The sequence below is a fragment of the Acanthaster planci genome, linkage group LG05 (genome assembly GCF_054643075.1).
Source record: "Acanthaster planci isolate LZ-2023a linkage group LG05, COTS_SCS, whole genome shotgun sequence".
NCBI lineage: Eukaryota > Metazoa > Echinodermata > Asteroidea > Valvatida > Acanthasteridae > Acanthaster > Acanthaster planci.
Window position 1 is genome coordinate 11,208,871 of NC_141781.1, and position 16,611 is coordinate 11,225,481.

The 16,611-nt window shown below is 43.4% G+C and overlaps 1 protein-coding gene across 2 annotated transcripts in view; it reads right to left on the reverse strand.

The window, feature by feature from the left end:
* Window positions 1–16,611, reverse strand: part of LOC110982404 (transducin-like enhancer protein 4) — a 60,590-nt gene that overhangs the window by 19,235 nt on the left and 24,744 nt on the right. The window contains exons 9-14 of one of the 2 annotated variants that reach the window (XM_087136826.1): window positions 11,924–11,937; window positions 5,509–5,622; window positions 3,126–3,179; window positions 2,306–2,449; window positions 1,818–1,941; window positions 1,147–1,265 (exon numbers count right to left, since the gene is read on the reverse strand). In XM_087136826.1, coding sequence (XP_086992952.1) covers window positions 1,147–1,265; window positions 1,818–1,941; window positions 2,306–2,449; window positions 3,126–3,179; window positions 5,509–5,622; window positions 11,924–11,937 — 569 coding nt within the window. The remainder of the gene's footprint in view (window positions 1–1,146; window positions 1,266–1,817; window positions 1,942–2,305; window positions 2,450–3,125; window positions 3,180–5,508; window positions 5,623–11,923; window positions 11,938–16,611) is intronic. The other variant, XM_087136825.1, reaches the window with a different exon arrangement.

The window sequence follows — 16,611 nt, forward strand, 5'->3', positions numbered from 1 at the left end:
GTTTCAACTTTTGCAATTCAGTAGAAATTTCCTCCCACCACCATGTATTTTTTCTTACTTTTATTCATGTTTCGGGTCTTTCTTGTTTGATTGGCTTTTTCAAAAGAGCTTGGCACAGTTGAATGCCATACTCAGGAGTCAAGTAATAAGTTTACATTCACTTAATAATGACTCGACAACAGGCTTTCATCACTGGACACAGTATTGTTCTACACGTTTTCCCCAACACTGAAGATTTGGCATTTGATTGAGGAATTTTGATTCAAGTACTTTTTTCAAAATCACAATGGACACTGCACAATTTTCCGCAATTTGAATGCATCAAATTATGAGTCGTATCAATCCTGTAAACTGGCTTCAGCTGAATCAAATCAACTGAGCTTGGTACAGATTTCATTTTTTTTAACTAAAATAAAAATACCACGGGAGAGATTTGAAAGATTTTGTTTTGGAGGAACTTTCACGTGGATGAATGATGAAAATCATTGGATGAAAATGTTCAACATTTGACCAATTTACCAAATACAGGTGAGGATACGCCGGAGTATTCTTGATGAAAGCCCGTCTGTGTTTGCCATGGCAATGCAAGGCAAGAGCAATCAACCATGTTGCACATGTAAATATAGTTATATAGGAATTGGTGAGGATGCTATATTGAAGAGTAAGAGTCCAAGATACAAATTGTCAACAATTCATAGTCTCAAGGACGTGTGGTTGCTCATCAGTTGCAGTCCATTACAGCTTGACATATTTTGGTGAAGGAGGTGAACATACTGAGTTTCTAGCTTGCATTTTTATGTTATAACACAGAGACCACCCTTTGCTGTAAACGCTTTCATTTCATCATGTTGGACACGCAAAATTTCCAGCAATTTCGAGCGGTCAAGTTGAGGCCGATTTGCCAGAGTGATGAGAAAAACCACTTGGCTGCAATCACTTTTCTCCATTCAGGTGCGCAAGGGTCATCTGCGATGTGCCTGGATTGGATACTATAAATCTGTCACCATGCACATACGAGAGCAAATTAAAAAGGTCTTTAAATGCTGAAATGTTATGAGAGGCTGCTTTGCTCTTGCCAGTAAGCTTGCCACCGCAGACAAACTGTGTCGAGGTCCTTTGAGGTGAACGAAGGGGACAGACACTCACCATTGGACCTCTGTATGAGTTCAGTGCTCCCGGGGAGATGTTATTGTGCAGACCCGGTGCAACGTAAGGGTTCGGCATGTCATGGTTCATACCCTGCGACGGCATGAACGGATATGGCCCTGGTGGAAACAAGACAAGACGACCATTATCTGACAGTTGATAGCAAGGCCGTTTTCCAATACTCCGTCTCAAGCTTCAACTTTTTTTTTACTAGCTGACTTTGAAGCTGTAAGCGCAGTAATTAGTCTAATAGTGCCACAAAACATCAGATAAGATGCAAGAGATTCAGAAATTACAGTAATACAATTTAATTTGAATGCTTTAGGCCCACAATCGGGGATTGGTTTTGGGAACGAAGCCTGAGACGGAGCCCAAGTCGAGTATTGGAAAAGGGCCCATTTACTGTACAGTTGATATCTGTTTTTAGAGAAGAAGGCAATATATAGATGAAATTTCTCCGAGGTAAGGACAAGTTTTTTAAGCTGTGGCTTTGGATTAGAAAGACCAACATCCATGAGGTGGCATTTCAGCTCACATCTTTATGTTAAGCACAGGTTGGGGACCTGACCACGATAAATACAAGAAAGACTTTAGTTTTGTGGCTACGATTAAAAACCAAAAGCGGCTTATCACCATACAGAGATTTGAAACTAGAAACCGGGATGACTTACCGAGGGGTGGGACCTTTCCGACTGGCGGTTTGAGACCAGGTACACTGCTGCTGGAACCCGGTGTGGCGGCCCCGCTGCTTGTGGGTGTTTCTGACTTGGGCACGGGAGATGGCAGCTTGTCATTCTGCAACAGGTCAAGATATTGTCGGAAAAAAAAAATACAACACCAGGGAGACCAAGCATGGGGCCAGGCTGAGCACTCATTTACCATCCCGGGTCAAGAGATGCAAGACGGGATAAAGTTATTTGCCCATAGTCACAACATGTGACCAGCTGGTCTGATTTGAACCCCTGACTTCAAGACATACAGTGAAAAAACCCTTAATACTAGGCCGAGCAAGATACAGGAAAACTTTTCACAATCCATGTCCGTTGACAGAAATTTACATCTAAACCATGTGTTGACCACTGAACGTATTCTGACTTCTGAAGTTTTGGACAGTAATGTCCGTGCTCAAACTCAAGAGATTTACTCTTTGGATACCAACCTCCTTGACCTTGGAGTTGGGCGTGCTGGCGCTCGACGCAATGCTGTTGGGTGTACTGGAGCGTTCCTTCTTTGGCCGATGCTTCTCTGTGTTGTTCTCGCGGGGGGACACTCTCTCACCATTTGCAGTCGGGGAAACAGGATCCTGCAGGATAACACCAGGAGGAACTATGTCTTGAGAGAACTTACAGAAATGGATTAAGTATTGCTACCAATTTCCTTCAAACTTTTACAAGCCATACAAAATGAGATGAATCAGACCAGGAATGATATTCCACAATGTTCAACTTAATATGTCTTTTTAAATCCAAATTGAACTTTTATTTTAAAACTGTCACTTTGTGATTTACAACAGCAACAAGGTACATGATCTAAGACATTTTCAGTCGTTTTTGTTGAGTGCAGTGGACATCCATTTACTTCAGAGTTAAATATACCGCTAACAGAGCAACAATCACAGGTAGGTTTTATTTCACACAGCATAAAATTTTGTGCGGCCAAAAATCAGGCATTCAACATCAAATGTTAATTCCAAATTTTAACGGAAAACATTTTTTACAACTTGGTGGAGAATGCGTTAGAATATACTTGTATCATCCAGTGTGAATGGTAAGCAGAATCTGGGCTGAGCACTCCGCTGGCAGCCAGTATGGTGACTACAGTGCCAAGGTAGGCTCAGTCCGGACTAATTGGCTATGGCTGTACAATAACATGCCAGCCTATGGAAGCTGCTGGCTCCAGCATTTCCCCTATAGACAAGGCTGTTACTGCCAGCCGCAGCCAGGCAGTTTGGCTGGGGCCTCAGTTTTAACCCTCCATACCTCATTAGACACATCCACCACGAGGTTATCGTCGCTCTTTTCTGCTTCACTGTCCTGAGGAGAGGAAGGCAAAAAAAGCAGCTCAGTCTCTGGATAATTCTTCATATATTCCTGTGGCTCATCAGCCTTTTGAGGCTTAGTTTGGACTTACAAAGCTCTACAACAGTCACCCTCTAACTGACTTGCATTAAGTGTGTAATGAAGTAGTGCTGAGAGAATGTCGATATAATACAAATCTTTTTCTCAGTTCAAAATTTTATTTCATCCTTTAAGTGGCAAACAACTGAACTCTCCACTCACAAAAAGACCACCCGCAAATCCTTCATGATGGCTATGACCATCTACATTTATTGTATAAAACAGTTTTTAGGGGGCTTATCATGTGATATGGTAGTCAGTGGTAAGTCAGGATAAAACCCTGGCAGTTTTTATCTTTGTGATTAGAAGCCTTAGCTTTGGGTTGAATGTGAAAGCTTCCTGCTGTGAAGCTGGCCAAATGCCCACTCAAAAGTTCAGCTCCCATCAACTTTACAAGGGTGCTCAGTGATGACTCTGGCAAAGTGTTATCTAGGAGAGGGGGGAGGGTTATGGCTGCCTTTGTAGATCAGGCAGGCAAAGCCCCCCTTTTTATCACTGGCAGGAAATTGGTTGTGACAGCAGGGTATGGAAAAAGTCAAGCTTTGTGTGGGGAGCCTGGGATAAATGGAGGCCTGAATTGACAGGGAAGGTTTGAATGAAAAGACTGGAGGAAGGACACCGCAGATGACCCCTTGAGATAAAGTTGCCAGCTGATATGAAGGTGCAAGCTGATTGGCTGACTTCTTAGTTAATATGGATAATGTGGATTGATGACAGCAGGGGTTACTCATGCGACCCACAATGGAGCAGAGTGAGTTATCATATTTTATTTCTCAGAATTATTTCTCAGAAAGTGAAATACAAACAACCCAGTAAACTCTCCAGAAGGTCCCTCCCATCTTCAAAATGTACTTTGCGCTGGGGACGTGCAGGGCTCGCAGAATCGGTAGTCCGACGTCCCGGGACAACCAAAATATTTTGCTGGGCAACCAAATGTTCCAGGCTGTCAGCCCGACAGGCAAGCACTTGTTTTTGGCAACACATTTTTGCCCGGCGTTTTGGACATTTCAGCACCGTGCACCGAAAAAAGATTGCAAAAAAGTCGACAAAAATCGACGTCCTAACCTGAATCGTTGGCATGAACAATGCAGCCGTGTCTGCATTCAGCCGTTTTCCTTGTTCCGGATCAGTCAAACTATATTCAGTCATATTACAGCTCAATTTATCATCAAATTCAAATGAAACGGGGTCAGAGGTCTACCTTGTACATGTACATTTTTAAATTTTGAGCTTTTAATTTGTCAAGATCGACATAGGTGACGACAACACTTTTCCTTGACAAGTTCTGGATCGGTTTAGCCAGTTCTGGATCACTTCAAAAATTTCTTTAAATATAAAAAGTCAAGTATAAACCCATTTCTCTGCCAAAACCATTGTAACAAGCATATTTTTATTGTAAAGCAAGTCTTATTTTAAAGGGAATTAGTTCATATTTTAGAATTTAAGTGGATCAACAAGGATAGCCTGCATAAATGTTGACTCGACTTTTGCTGCTCAGCAAGCCGTCGACCACAAATCCCCCCACGCCGCTAAGTTGACGAACCCATTACCTCATGCACCGATCTTTTACGCACTTGTAGTTGAGTTCATGACATTCGTACATAATTATGTACTTGCATGTGCAATCCGAAACTAGAAAAAACGTTTGTGGAATCTTGCGTAGCGAGTGATTTACCGACCTGTAATTTATTCCGGTGTTGATTTTTTGTGCTTCCGTGATTTTTGACAAACCGTCGACAAACATCGAAGCGCAAATGGGAAATTTAGCCAGAATTACTTTTCTTAAAATTTTCTGGGAGTAACATTTTCACTGCAAGACTTTTATTTTACCTTTCAAACAAAAAGTCATCTTGGCATGTATTCTGCAGAGCAATAGCAAAAAGGTGGGTAGGCCTATATATTTCAAGTGACCAGCAACTAAGAAATTGACTGTAATTACTGAAAGCTTGGAGACCATGCGTGGATAAAACTTCCTCGTCGGGCAACTGAAAATGAAGTCCAGGCAACACGATTTTAGACTCCCCTGCCCGAAGGGCAACTACATTTTTAAAAATTTCGCGCCCCCTGACGTGCATTTTTCTGACAATAATGAATTTTTTTGGGAAATAATGCACTTTTTCGGCGGGGTGTTTTGGACCATGCGGGTGGTGGACGCAAATGTAAAATTTTCATTCTCATGGGCTGACTATACATACAGCTATACATATTCAAATACAGAGGATCAAAATTTGTTTCCTTTACTTACTCCCGATTCCTTCTCCTCTCTCTTTCTTTTCGTGTTTTTGGAGCTGGTTTCACCATGGTCTGAAGTGGTACGGTACTTGTCTGATGAGCTCCTGTCTGGTGGTGATACTGAATTCTGTGACAAAGGAAAAAAAAATCTTCAAACTTGTTGATAAATTAAACAAGCAGAGAAAGAAAGAAAACTCCCAAAAACCAAAAAACACAAAACTAAAAACGGGAAACAAACGATAAAAAAAAAAAAACTAAACTAAAAACATGACAAAAAATTCAGATAAGAACTCCCGACCCTTGTCAGAATGTGGCTGAATACAATCAACCTGGCTTAAACCTATAAATAATGTGTGCATTATTAACACAGTGGTTTCTTTCTGTTGGTTAATTATTGACATGTACCTCCATCTATCACATCTTAATATGCATGTGTAATATTGATTTTTGTGTGGGATCCTACCAACAACGGCCAAATTTGGCTATCACTTTTTGGCTCTCACCATACTGGACCACCTGTCCGCCCAATCCATAATCTATCACTTTCATGTTTGGGCAGCTTTCCCCTCACTCATTAAACAGTGTCCTTTTGTGCTACCCATGCATCACAACAATAACACTACAATGTTATTGAGGCTAACCAAATAGTGCACAGTCTGTGTACTGCCCTCTGCTGGCACTAAACACCACCAATTGCTGGAGCAGTCAAGCATGGGACACCTATTTACACAAATTCAAAAAGATTGAAGAATCAAAAGGGTTTACAATGTCAGAAATTTAAATCCCAGAATTCATCTGTGCTAATGTTTGATCTACATGTAGATGAGCAGTCATGGTGTCTAACTGAAACCAATTTTGAACAGTTTATCATGGTTTCTCCAAAGACAAATAAACTGATCCTTCCAGTGGAAAGAAAGTTCCCCTCAAACCATCTTTAACTCACACAGGTACTTCCTAACCTGCAATGACACCATTCAGGTCTAATAACTTGTGGATATGGTGGCACAGCATCGGTAATTTAAGAGCTAAAGGCTGCAGTAACCCAATTCAACTCGACATAATTGAGTAATAAGCTCCCAATCTCAGACTCACAGTCTCTAATGACATACCCCGTCAGTGTTCTCTGGGGGATGGGGGGGAGGAGATTGGCTTCTGAAAAGCCCCGCCCTGTGGGGCATTAGTCTGTAAAGATCACCAGTGAACCGGTGATGACTGATCCCCCAACAGAATAAACTCATGCCTTTTGTGTGCGCTGGTCGCTCAATCACTCTGGTGTACAACAGGAACCTGGCCCTGGAAAGCTGTCAACAACTGTTTACTCTACATCTTTGGGTCCTTCAACAACAACCACACAAACATCCCTGGCCTGAATAAACTGGAAAGCCTAAACCTCCTGCAAACAACCCCCCTCCCAAAAGAGGAAAGATGAAGCACAGACAGAGCAAAAAGGAAACACGCTAAACTCACACTTCATATAATCCTGCAAATAGAGAATGTAACCCCTAGCAAATACTCCACTCTGAATTTACTGCAGGTTGCCAGTGAATGGAGCCAGGACAAACAAGGGCCATAATGACAGTCTGTTAAAAGTGTTTATCCAGTACTTCTTGGTCAATAGTGAAGGGTAGGCTTAAGGAGAATGGCACAGCTGCAATCCTCCCATTCAAGTGGCCAGCTAGGTCCTCTCCAAGTTTTGAAGAGCAAATAAGACAGGACAGACAACAGCTTACACTGCTCAATGAGTGACCCTTGTGTCTTCCTGTCCGGTTGGCATACTCAATCACCGGCAAGTGGAATATATTACCTCTTCCCCCCCCTCAAATGTGCATGTATGTGTCATGTGTCCACGCATACTTGCCACACACTGCTACAGGATTTTTTTTTTTTTTGAACATGCAAACAGACCGCCTTTCAACGCAGCACAAAACGAGTCATGCGTAAATGTCAGGGCGTCATTAAGGTAGGAAACAATGATCGATGATTGTCGTGATGAATTATTCATGCCGCAAGCCAGGGACGGGTATCCATCCCGACCAGCTAAAGAGCACTTCCTTGCACACACATAAACTTCACCGGTTGACTCAGTCCAATTAAATCTGTATTCGATGCTCGCAATTCATTTTGTCTTCCCCGCTCCCCCCCCAAAGCTCTGCCGGGCCACTGATGAAAATTCAGCGGTAAATATCTGCGGATTATGTACACAGCGTAGCCGCAGGGGGAGAAGGGGAGAGAAAGTAGGGGGGGGGGAAGAATTGCCGGTCAGTGAAGGAGGAACGCTTGCTTGTAGGGACCCGACTGTGCATATTCATTTGGGTTACCCACTCTCTCAGACTTGCAGAATTCATCCCGTTTGTAATATGATCGTGTACTTGTGTTGCTCCATGGCGACGGCGGGGCCATACGCTGACAGGCACACGCTGAATGACTAACGCCAGTGCAAACACAGCGGGACCGCACGCGGCGGAGGAGTAGCGACACCCCAATTGAAAATGCCAACGAAATTTGCCCAGGCACTTGTCCGGAACACTCGGCGATGCTTCAGACGGAGTTAAATCACTGAGCCACACGGCTTCTTTCCACACAAAAAAAAGGGACCCAAAAAATGGCAAGTGGAAGGGGAGGGGGGGGTTGGCATCCCTTCTCTCTATTTGCTACGTCAATACACAATTAAACCTACTTTGCCTTCAATGACAGTATTGAAGGGGGGGGTTCTTGGGAGAAACACAGTTCAATAAAATGCAATGTGCACACAAGACCTTGGACAAACATAAGTCGGTGTCTGCACTGGCTCACAATGCAAACACTCCACCGTGAGCGGGGGCTTGTGCTCCAATAAGGCAGGTAACGTGCGGTGAGCCGCTGTCATCCAACGTGAATGTGCAATCGCATCACGGTGCAAGCTGGGGCCACAGCAAACACCAAGCACTATCTATTGGCTGTGGTGACACAACACTGACAAATGCAACCAGCTGCATGCTGTGTCCACAAAGCCTAACCCAAACCAACTCTCTTTTCTCGTTTGCATTTTTTTTCTAGATAATTGAGCTCATAGCTTAAATTAACCTCTGGTAATTAGTCTTTAGCTTGTTCCACTTATCACTGGAAAAGTTACTGTTGTAATACTGAAGTACTATATAATGGACACAATTAATAATTTTTGATGCAGTAATTAAAAACTGCTGACATTTCCATTGCATTTGCAACAAAATTATGCAAATAAAATACCTGTAATACACCCTAGGCGGTTAGGGTTAACATCAAAAAGTAATGTCTATGAAAGCAATTTGTCAACATGTTAACATTCACTTTAAAAAACTTCAGTTGATTGCGAGCTCCATAATTGCTTATATCTCACAATGGCCATAAAGAGTGGTTTCACTTTGTAATGAATGTTGACAAATGAATAACAGATGTTGCTTGAGAGTTGATTAGCTGTCTTTTATAAACTCCACATTTACATTTTATGTAATAATTGACAAATGTGTACATGAAAAGAAATTTTTCAATGAAACTGGAAAACATACATGTGAACTTAATCAGCAACTTTTCACTGAGAAAAGAATTTGGATGACTCATGGTTGTATTAAGAAATTCTCTGACCCATAAACCCGATCCAGGATCCTGGATAAGCATACAGGTCTACTCTCTTAGTAACATGTTCCTTGGGCCTAATCGAAAGCAGTCACTCAAAATGGCTGAAATGAATACGTTGCCCTGTCACCGAATTAATTTGCCGTGCAAGGTCCGATGTCGGCCCGGGCCCAACAGACAGACAATATGTTTGCCGATCTGCCAGGCAAATGTTTAGAGAACGCTGGTTTAATTCCAAACCCATTTGCCTGGGCAAATATTGACCCTGGCGTTTAAATATGGCAAAGTATGAAGCTGTATCGTGTTTGACTAGTATAACTGTTGTGCCGAGTAAGTGCACTGCTGACAAGGTCTCCACACTACACCACCTCCTCATATTTAATTCACCTGTATATAACTGAATCTTTCAAAGATCATGGTGCCAATTTCATACATCTTTCTACCTGACAAATACCCAACCCAATAAATCATGTCCAAATTGTCCAGCATTTTCAAAAAAGGGCAGAGGTGCCTGATATTCACAAAAGAGAGATGCCTGAAATGGGGGTTAACATGGATGTATGATTATAGCATTTCTTTCCATCTCATTTAATAAACACTTAAAACACAACGGACAAAGGAAGAGGTATCTCCCTGTCCCCCAACGAAAATGGGAAGGGGGCACATTGGTTGCACCTCCTACCCCTCTGGATCCACTACTGATGTAGGAGCTGCCTGTGTTTATTTTCCGAAGAATTTACCGAGCCGATGGGAAAATGAAAACGGGCAAATTTTACCACCGTCCGCACTTGGACTTTCGACGAGGGGATTTTTACCGAGACGCGTGGGAAAAGTAATCAAGCTGTCACTATAATGGCACATGAGGGCGCTTTGCATGACCTTTCGTGTTCACCCTTTGACCCACGCACGTGCGCACCTTTTACAAACTTCCGGTCGTGACAGTTCTTCCAATGATACATTGGTGGGCCTAATTAAACTTTGGATTGTTTCAGTAATAATATCTGCGATCAGTCGAGAGACTCGAGAACACGAAATCACTGCACAGCAACTAGAATTAAGCTTCGTGGCGCATACTTGTATGTACATGTACGTCACATGGACGCTTGCAACACACATGCTCTGGGTTCATGTGAGCCTGACCTTGCCAGTAAACCGGATGTAGGCTTCCCTGAGCCGCTTTTACCGACTCCCACTGTCCACGCTGGACTTTCTGTCTTGGGAAAAGTGTCTCGGGGATTCTTCCTGGCCAGAAGTTAAAATTCCCGCGTGGCTTGGGAAAAGTAACTGAGAGGAAGTCTTCCAGGGATGTACGCACTGGATTTAAAATGGGCAAAGTACCCATCGTCTCAGTAAGTTTGCCCCCCAAAAGTACAGTGCGAACAGGGCTTTATAGAATAAATATGGACAACATAACTTTCTAGGGAAAGAATCCTGTTACTTTAATGACCAATATGAAGTCACCCAAATTCTTGAACCGCCTTGGGCACACCCGTACCCAGTCCCTACAAATCTACAGCGCATCCACCGACAAGCAGGCCAATATCCACCAAGGGAAGTTGATTTACTCCGGATCCCTTCTCAATTGCTCATCTCAGGATAACACATGTTTGTGGTGCAAAGGGGGAAGGGGTGGTGGGGGAAGCACACTCACCAGATGGGGTGGGGGAGAAGGAGGGGGTTCAGGCATCAAAAGAAAGATCCCTTACAGTCACAGTTGGAAGTGATTACCATTTATGATCCGTATTTGACAAGGAGACAGTGCCTTGTACAGTAAGAGTGTGGCTTACATCGACAAAACAGGTATCACAGAATTTGTAAACTACTGTTCCAGGATAATTTTGGAGTGTAATACATACAATATTCATAACTGCCAGAGGAATTTATACATGAGTATGTACTAACTTCCTTACAAACGTACACAAATTGCAGAGTGTAGTCTCCTATGCTTCTGTCATAAACGAGAACAATTTTAAGCCTTCTTACCAAAAGGTCATTTGCACACCGATTACACAAATCCTTGTTGGTTGGAGCATTCATGCACTACTAGTGATTTTTAGATGCCACTGTTTGACGCAATACCATTAGTGTCATTAGATCGTCAAAAGAAAAGTGCCAAATGACTTCTGGACTTTCTCACTTCCACCACAAGATTTTTTTTCCATTGACCAATCTTAATGCTGGTTCATACTACAATCAGACGAAAATTTGATCTGACATCACAATTTTGCATCTGTGTACACTTTTGTGCCAAGTATAAACTGGCCCGTAGTCTGTGAATGTCACTGGCTAGTTAAGAATCCTCATGAAAATTCCCAGAACTTAAATCGACCTGTGGACGCAGTAAACAACTACCTGAACCTGTAATCTTATTTCGACTAACACACGGACAAGGGCCTACCTCAACTTTGACTCGCATACTCTGAAACAAAAGATAACCCCCATTTCCCCCTCTTCCCAAAGCAAACCCTTGTCCAGACTGGAGTGCCACGCGTGGTCCAAATCTAGGAATTTACATTTCCCCGTCCCCGTGGTCTATGGCCCGGTCTTTCAGGCCATTGACTCATTAGGACATGGAATATAAAAAATGCATGCATGCTCCATCACGCTGTGCCGGATTACAGATGCGTTTACAACCGACCTGAGTGCAAAATAGCTGCTGGCAAGACAAGGAGTGAGTGAGGAAGAAGGAAAAAAAAAAAGGAAGGGGGGGGGGAAGAAGCTGGAAAATAAAGTAGATAATATTCAGTCCGGGACGGTGGCTTCTTAAGAGATGCATCCAGGGGGATGTGCACAGGTATAAATCTGGCCGCGGGGCATGATGGAGTTAGTGATGACGCGGATAATCCCGGCCCTAATTAGCTTAGAGCCCACTCTGGCAGGAGGGCCGATCCTGATCGAGTTAGTGCCTACTCCCCAGCGGGTAATCCACGGCCAAATGACGTTATCTTCTCAAAGTATTAGGCACTGACAAATTAGCCCAAATAATCCTTTTGTTGTGTGGGCATATTCGAGGTCATTTCGACCACAGTATCAAATTTAAGAAAATACAGACAATCTTACTGCACTACTATTCCATGTTTTCAGGAAATCTAAACACATCAGTCTGACTGTCAAACTCCAAGACACAAAATTTTTTTTTTTGCCCAAAGTGAAAATGGCCAAAATTCATGACATGGCACGTGTATATTATGTATACATAGATACATTTATCTATGTTAATAGATATGTTCTCGACCCTTGAATTTTAACACAGTGCCCCAAAAATAAAATTAATGTGCGTGACCATGAGCCTTGTTTTGCTGCAGTACCAAGGGGGTGAGGAGTTGAGCACAGTGTGGCAGGTGTAACGAGATAGATTTTTAGATTGATTAGATAGATTTTAGAAAAGCAAAATCCGGACAGTGGTGGAAGTAAAATTTGGATGAGTATGGGTTAAACAGGATGACAGATACTATTTTGTTACAAGCAAACAGACGCTTGTCCTCCTGTGGCTGGTTGACACAAAGGAATTGTCCCCAGTTGATCTCCATAACTGCACAGGTGCAAATCCATTGCCAGCATGAAGCCATGCATGATGCATTACTACTCAGCCTACTAAACTGTCACAGCGCCCTCACACTCCACTCACAGGCCATCCTCGCCTCCATTTCACATTTAATTCATTCCCCACTACAGCTTCGGCATTACCCTGTTCAGTGCCCTGTTACATCCACTTGATGGGCACAGGCTAGGGACAATGGGGCAGGCCCGCTGAAACCAGACCCATTCTAATGACAAGAGAGGCCTCTTTCAACCGGACTGTTTATTTAAGCTATTATATTAACATTTGCATATTGCTGAGACATGTGTAGGGAATGAGTAAATGTTTACCTATGGACTCTGCAGCCTGTCAGTGGGCCTCTGGAGAAATAGAAAAGAGGGGGGGGGTCAAGGAAGCTGTACTATTTCAACATTATTATGGACAGAACCCCCGAGGGAACTCCAGCATATTGTATCGGCCAAGGATATAGGTTAGGCAAATCACTGGCAGATGCAGCACTGATGCATGCATTGGCAATTTTCATTTCTTATCCACCAGCCCTCAAACCTCGGTGGGCATAAATATAAAAAGTGTTGTTTGTGCGGATCACCTCTCCATGATTAGAGAGAGAGAGAGAGAGAGACTGAAACAAACAAGAGGACCATGTAAGGAGGTTTATTTCCAGCTGGATGGATGGCTTGGGTGTTGCACAAAGCTTCTAGACCAATGGCATCTGACTCTGTACCATCTTCATGGCATGTAATATGCTACCAGGGTTAGTTGTAGACAAGAACACATTTCGTCGGCAAAAAAGAAGAAAGTGAGAGAGAAGTAAAATGCCAACTTCAAGGTAGTCACAGCAACGACACTTTGATGACAGAAAAAAGAGGAGAGCACACCTTGAAATCCACTGCTCAACAAAACAAAGATGCAGCCTCACCCTATGTCCCTGCATGGACGATGCAGTCAATTTTGGTTAGTATAGAAATCAAACATTCAAGGGGAAAACGGGCTGAAAGCTGAATGAGACCCATTCTAAGAGCAAATCTGAGAACACCGTGGAAGTCCGAAAATAAAGTAAAACCGACTACATCTGAAGGTTTACCTGCACTGTAAGGATGTGCTTCCAGAGTTATCATACCTCGTCATTTATTTTGAACGAACCCATTACATGTACCTACATTTACACCGTGCAACAAGCTTGCATTTATCACTTCCTGCCCAGCCACACTATTATTTAAATGATTATTCTGCACACTGCAGAATCACCTGCTTCAATTTAATGATTAACTGTTCCCCTCAAAAAATAAAAGGGGGGGGAGAATGCTGTGCTGTATCCAGACTAGTGTGGATGGGTTATGACTGCATTAATTCAAGTACATGTTCATGTAGTTTACAAGGCTGCTCCTCTTCATCAAACAACCGTGTGAGTTGAATGAAGCCAGTGTGTTCGCCAATGCAAAGTACTTCAGCAGGGTTAAAATGGTACAGCAGTTTTAACATGAGCGAAAATTTGGAGTACCTGTTTGCTTTGGAAATGCAGAGGTGTCATGTTTGCATTGAGTGGGACAATTACTGAATTACATTTTCGTTGCGTAGCTTCTTGGCCGAGATGAATTAAATTTTGGTTGCCCGTTTTTTTCTCAAGTGGTAATTTATTACCTAAAGGATGTTTTTATCATCACACTGTGCCACAGCTATTGCATCAGTTTTTTCCCTGAAATAAAAACAAACCTATAGTTGGGTACATTTAATACTTGGGCTTTTTTAAGAAGTACTAGGCTTTTTTTCTGGAAAGGCATTTTCTCCCAGACTTGTAGCACAAATGCTTCCTTTCCCTATCTGTCCACCAACACTATAGCCAGTAGTGCCCTGTCTCCTGAACTCAACATTAATAGCTCCAACAACAACCGAACTACATGTAGGTTTCATTTCTAACCACACAAACCACATGTCCCCCTCAGATGTCCACCCACAGGCAGGCAGGCATAGCATTACACACAATGGGCACACTCTATGGCTTCACAGCCAGCTGAGCCACCACAGGCATAGGTCTGGCTGGGTCACAGAAGGCCCTACCCCCTAATGAGATAGGGTCCAGAGGGGGGGGGTACAAATCCTGTCTGACTCAGGGGGCATCAATGCATAAGTGCTGGCCATACAGCTTGTCAGCTTTGATTGCTTATGCTGATGAGTTGTTCTGATGCAACTGGGTCACTTCCATAGGCTTGGGTAGTGATGTGTACTGCTTGCCAGGTCTCAGGTTTTTACAGGGGTAGCACACTGCCGTCAGCAAAGGAAAACAGGAAAGAACACTGTCACCTCAGTGAAAGGCCACTCTAATGCCATGCCAGGTTTGCCCTTGCTCTATGGTTTGCCCCACTGCTGTGGGAGGAGTACTGGTCTCACTCAAGGCAAATAAACTGTTTCATTGCTGGGAGTCAGGGGCTTATCTGCCATCCTAATCAACCCTAATCCTATTCCCTGAATAAAGGGCTAGATTACAGACACTTTCATGGCAGCCAGGCCATTCTCTGAGGTAGCAAGATCCATGCCATCATGAGGTACATGTAGCCATCCATGGGCAAGAACCATCCATGGCCTTGCATACAGTGTAAGGTGCGCAGACCACAGCACACCACATCGTGTACACAGACCCATGGAATGTTGCATATAGTACATGTACAGTGTACATCTACTCTACATGTGCACTCCAATAGCAGAAGAGCCAGTTTCCGAACAGCAAATCTGGACAGCCATTTTAAAAGCAGTGAGGGGGAGGGGGCACAGAAGGGATTAAGGCCAGTGATTGCTTCTGGATTAAATAGGCTTTCCATCCAATGACCACTCACTCCAACAACCCAACAAAAAGACCACCATTATGCACTCAGCCCCCAACAGGAAGCCATGGCATGGATGATGCCCAGGCAGGCATGAAAATGCGATTAGTGGGCTGCCACTTCGACCATGATCAAATTATGTGCCGGCCTAGGCTGGTCATTGACAGCATTTGTTGGCAGGGCAACTCAGGGATAAAGGGCAGGCAAAGGATGTCTGAAGGGGAAAAAATCTGTTCATGGTCATCCCAAGGTCTGTCTGAGACCTCCCCTTGAGGCAGCTGTGACCAAATGACCCGGGAAGTTGGTCAATTTGCAGTGGGCAAACAAAGGTTGCCAAAGATTCAAACTTTTCAAAAAGATCTTGTGAGGGGAGTGTGTTAATCATTCTTTTCACCAGTCTTTTCCATCGTTATGGTTACTTTGCATGTACATGTACATACAGAATGTGTACTGGTACTCTTTCATACAGGAAGGTATTGGGTAGAAGAAAACTATCAAAAGGAACAAAAAGAGCACAAAATAATGTGCCATAACTGATGTACCAAAGATGCACGGAGATCGGAGACACACCTTATCATAAAAAAAGATGAGTGTCAATTAATGACAGCTGAACAAGCACTTCAACCATAAAATGATTATTTTGTGAAATGTCCACTGATTTGCATTAGCAACAAGCACTTGCTCCACCACAGAAACAGGACCCAGACAAGCCCAACAAACCATCAGACAGGCCAAGGATTGCACAGTGCAAGTAAGTCAGGGATAATCAGGCGTCGATAATCAGGCGTCGCGCTTTAAACAGGCCTCTGGTTGGGCAGGAGCATGCCCCAGCTTTAACTTTATACAAAAACCCACAATAAACCTCTGCCCAGAACCTGCCACATGGTCTCGCTTAGCTGGCACTGTCAAGTTGTTTCTCTCCTGAACAACTCAGGGTGTTATTCCCTGCCTTGTATTATAAAGTGCAACTGCTAGATGGCTTGCCTGGTCTCTGGAGAGGGGGAACACATTAATCACATCGTCATCTCCATGATGTTTGTCTTCTTCAGCCCTCCATCTACCCTTCTCAGATCACAATGCCATCTGTAGCCCACCACAAACATCCTTCTGCCCAGCCCCTCCACCACCACCAAATACACCTCTCTTTTCCCCAAGAGATAAATAC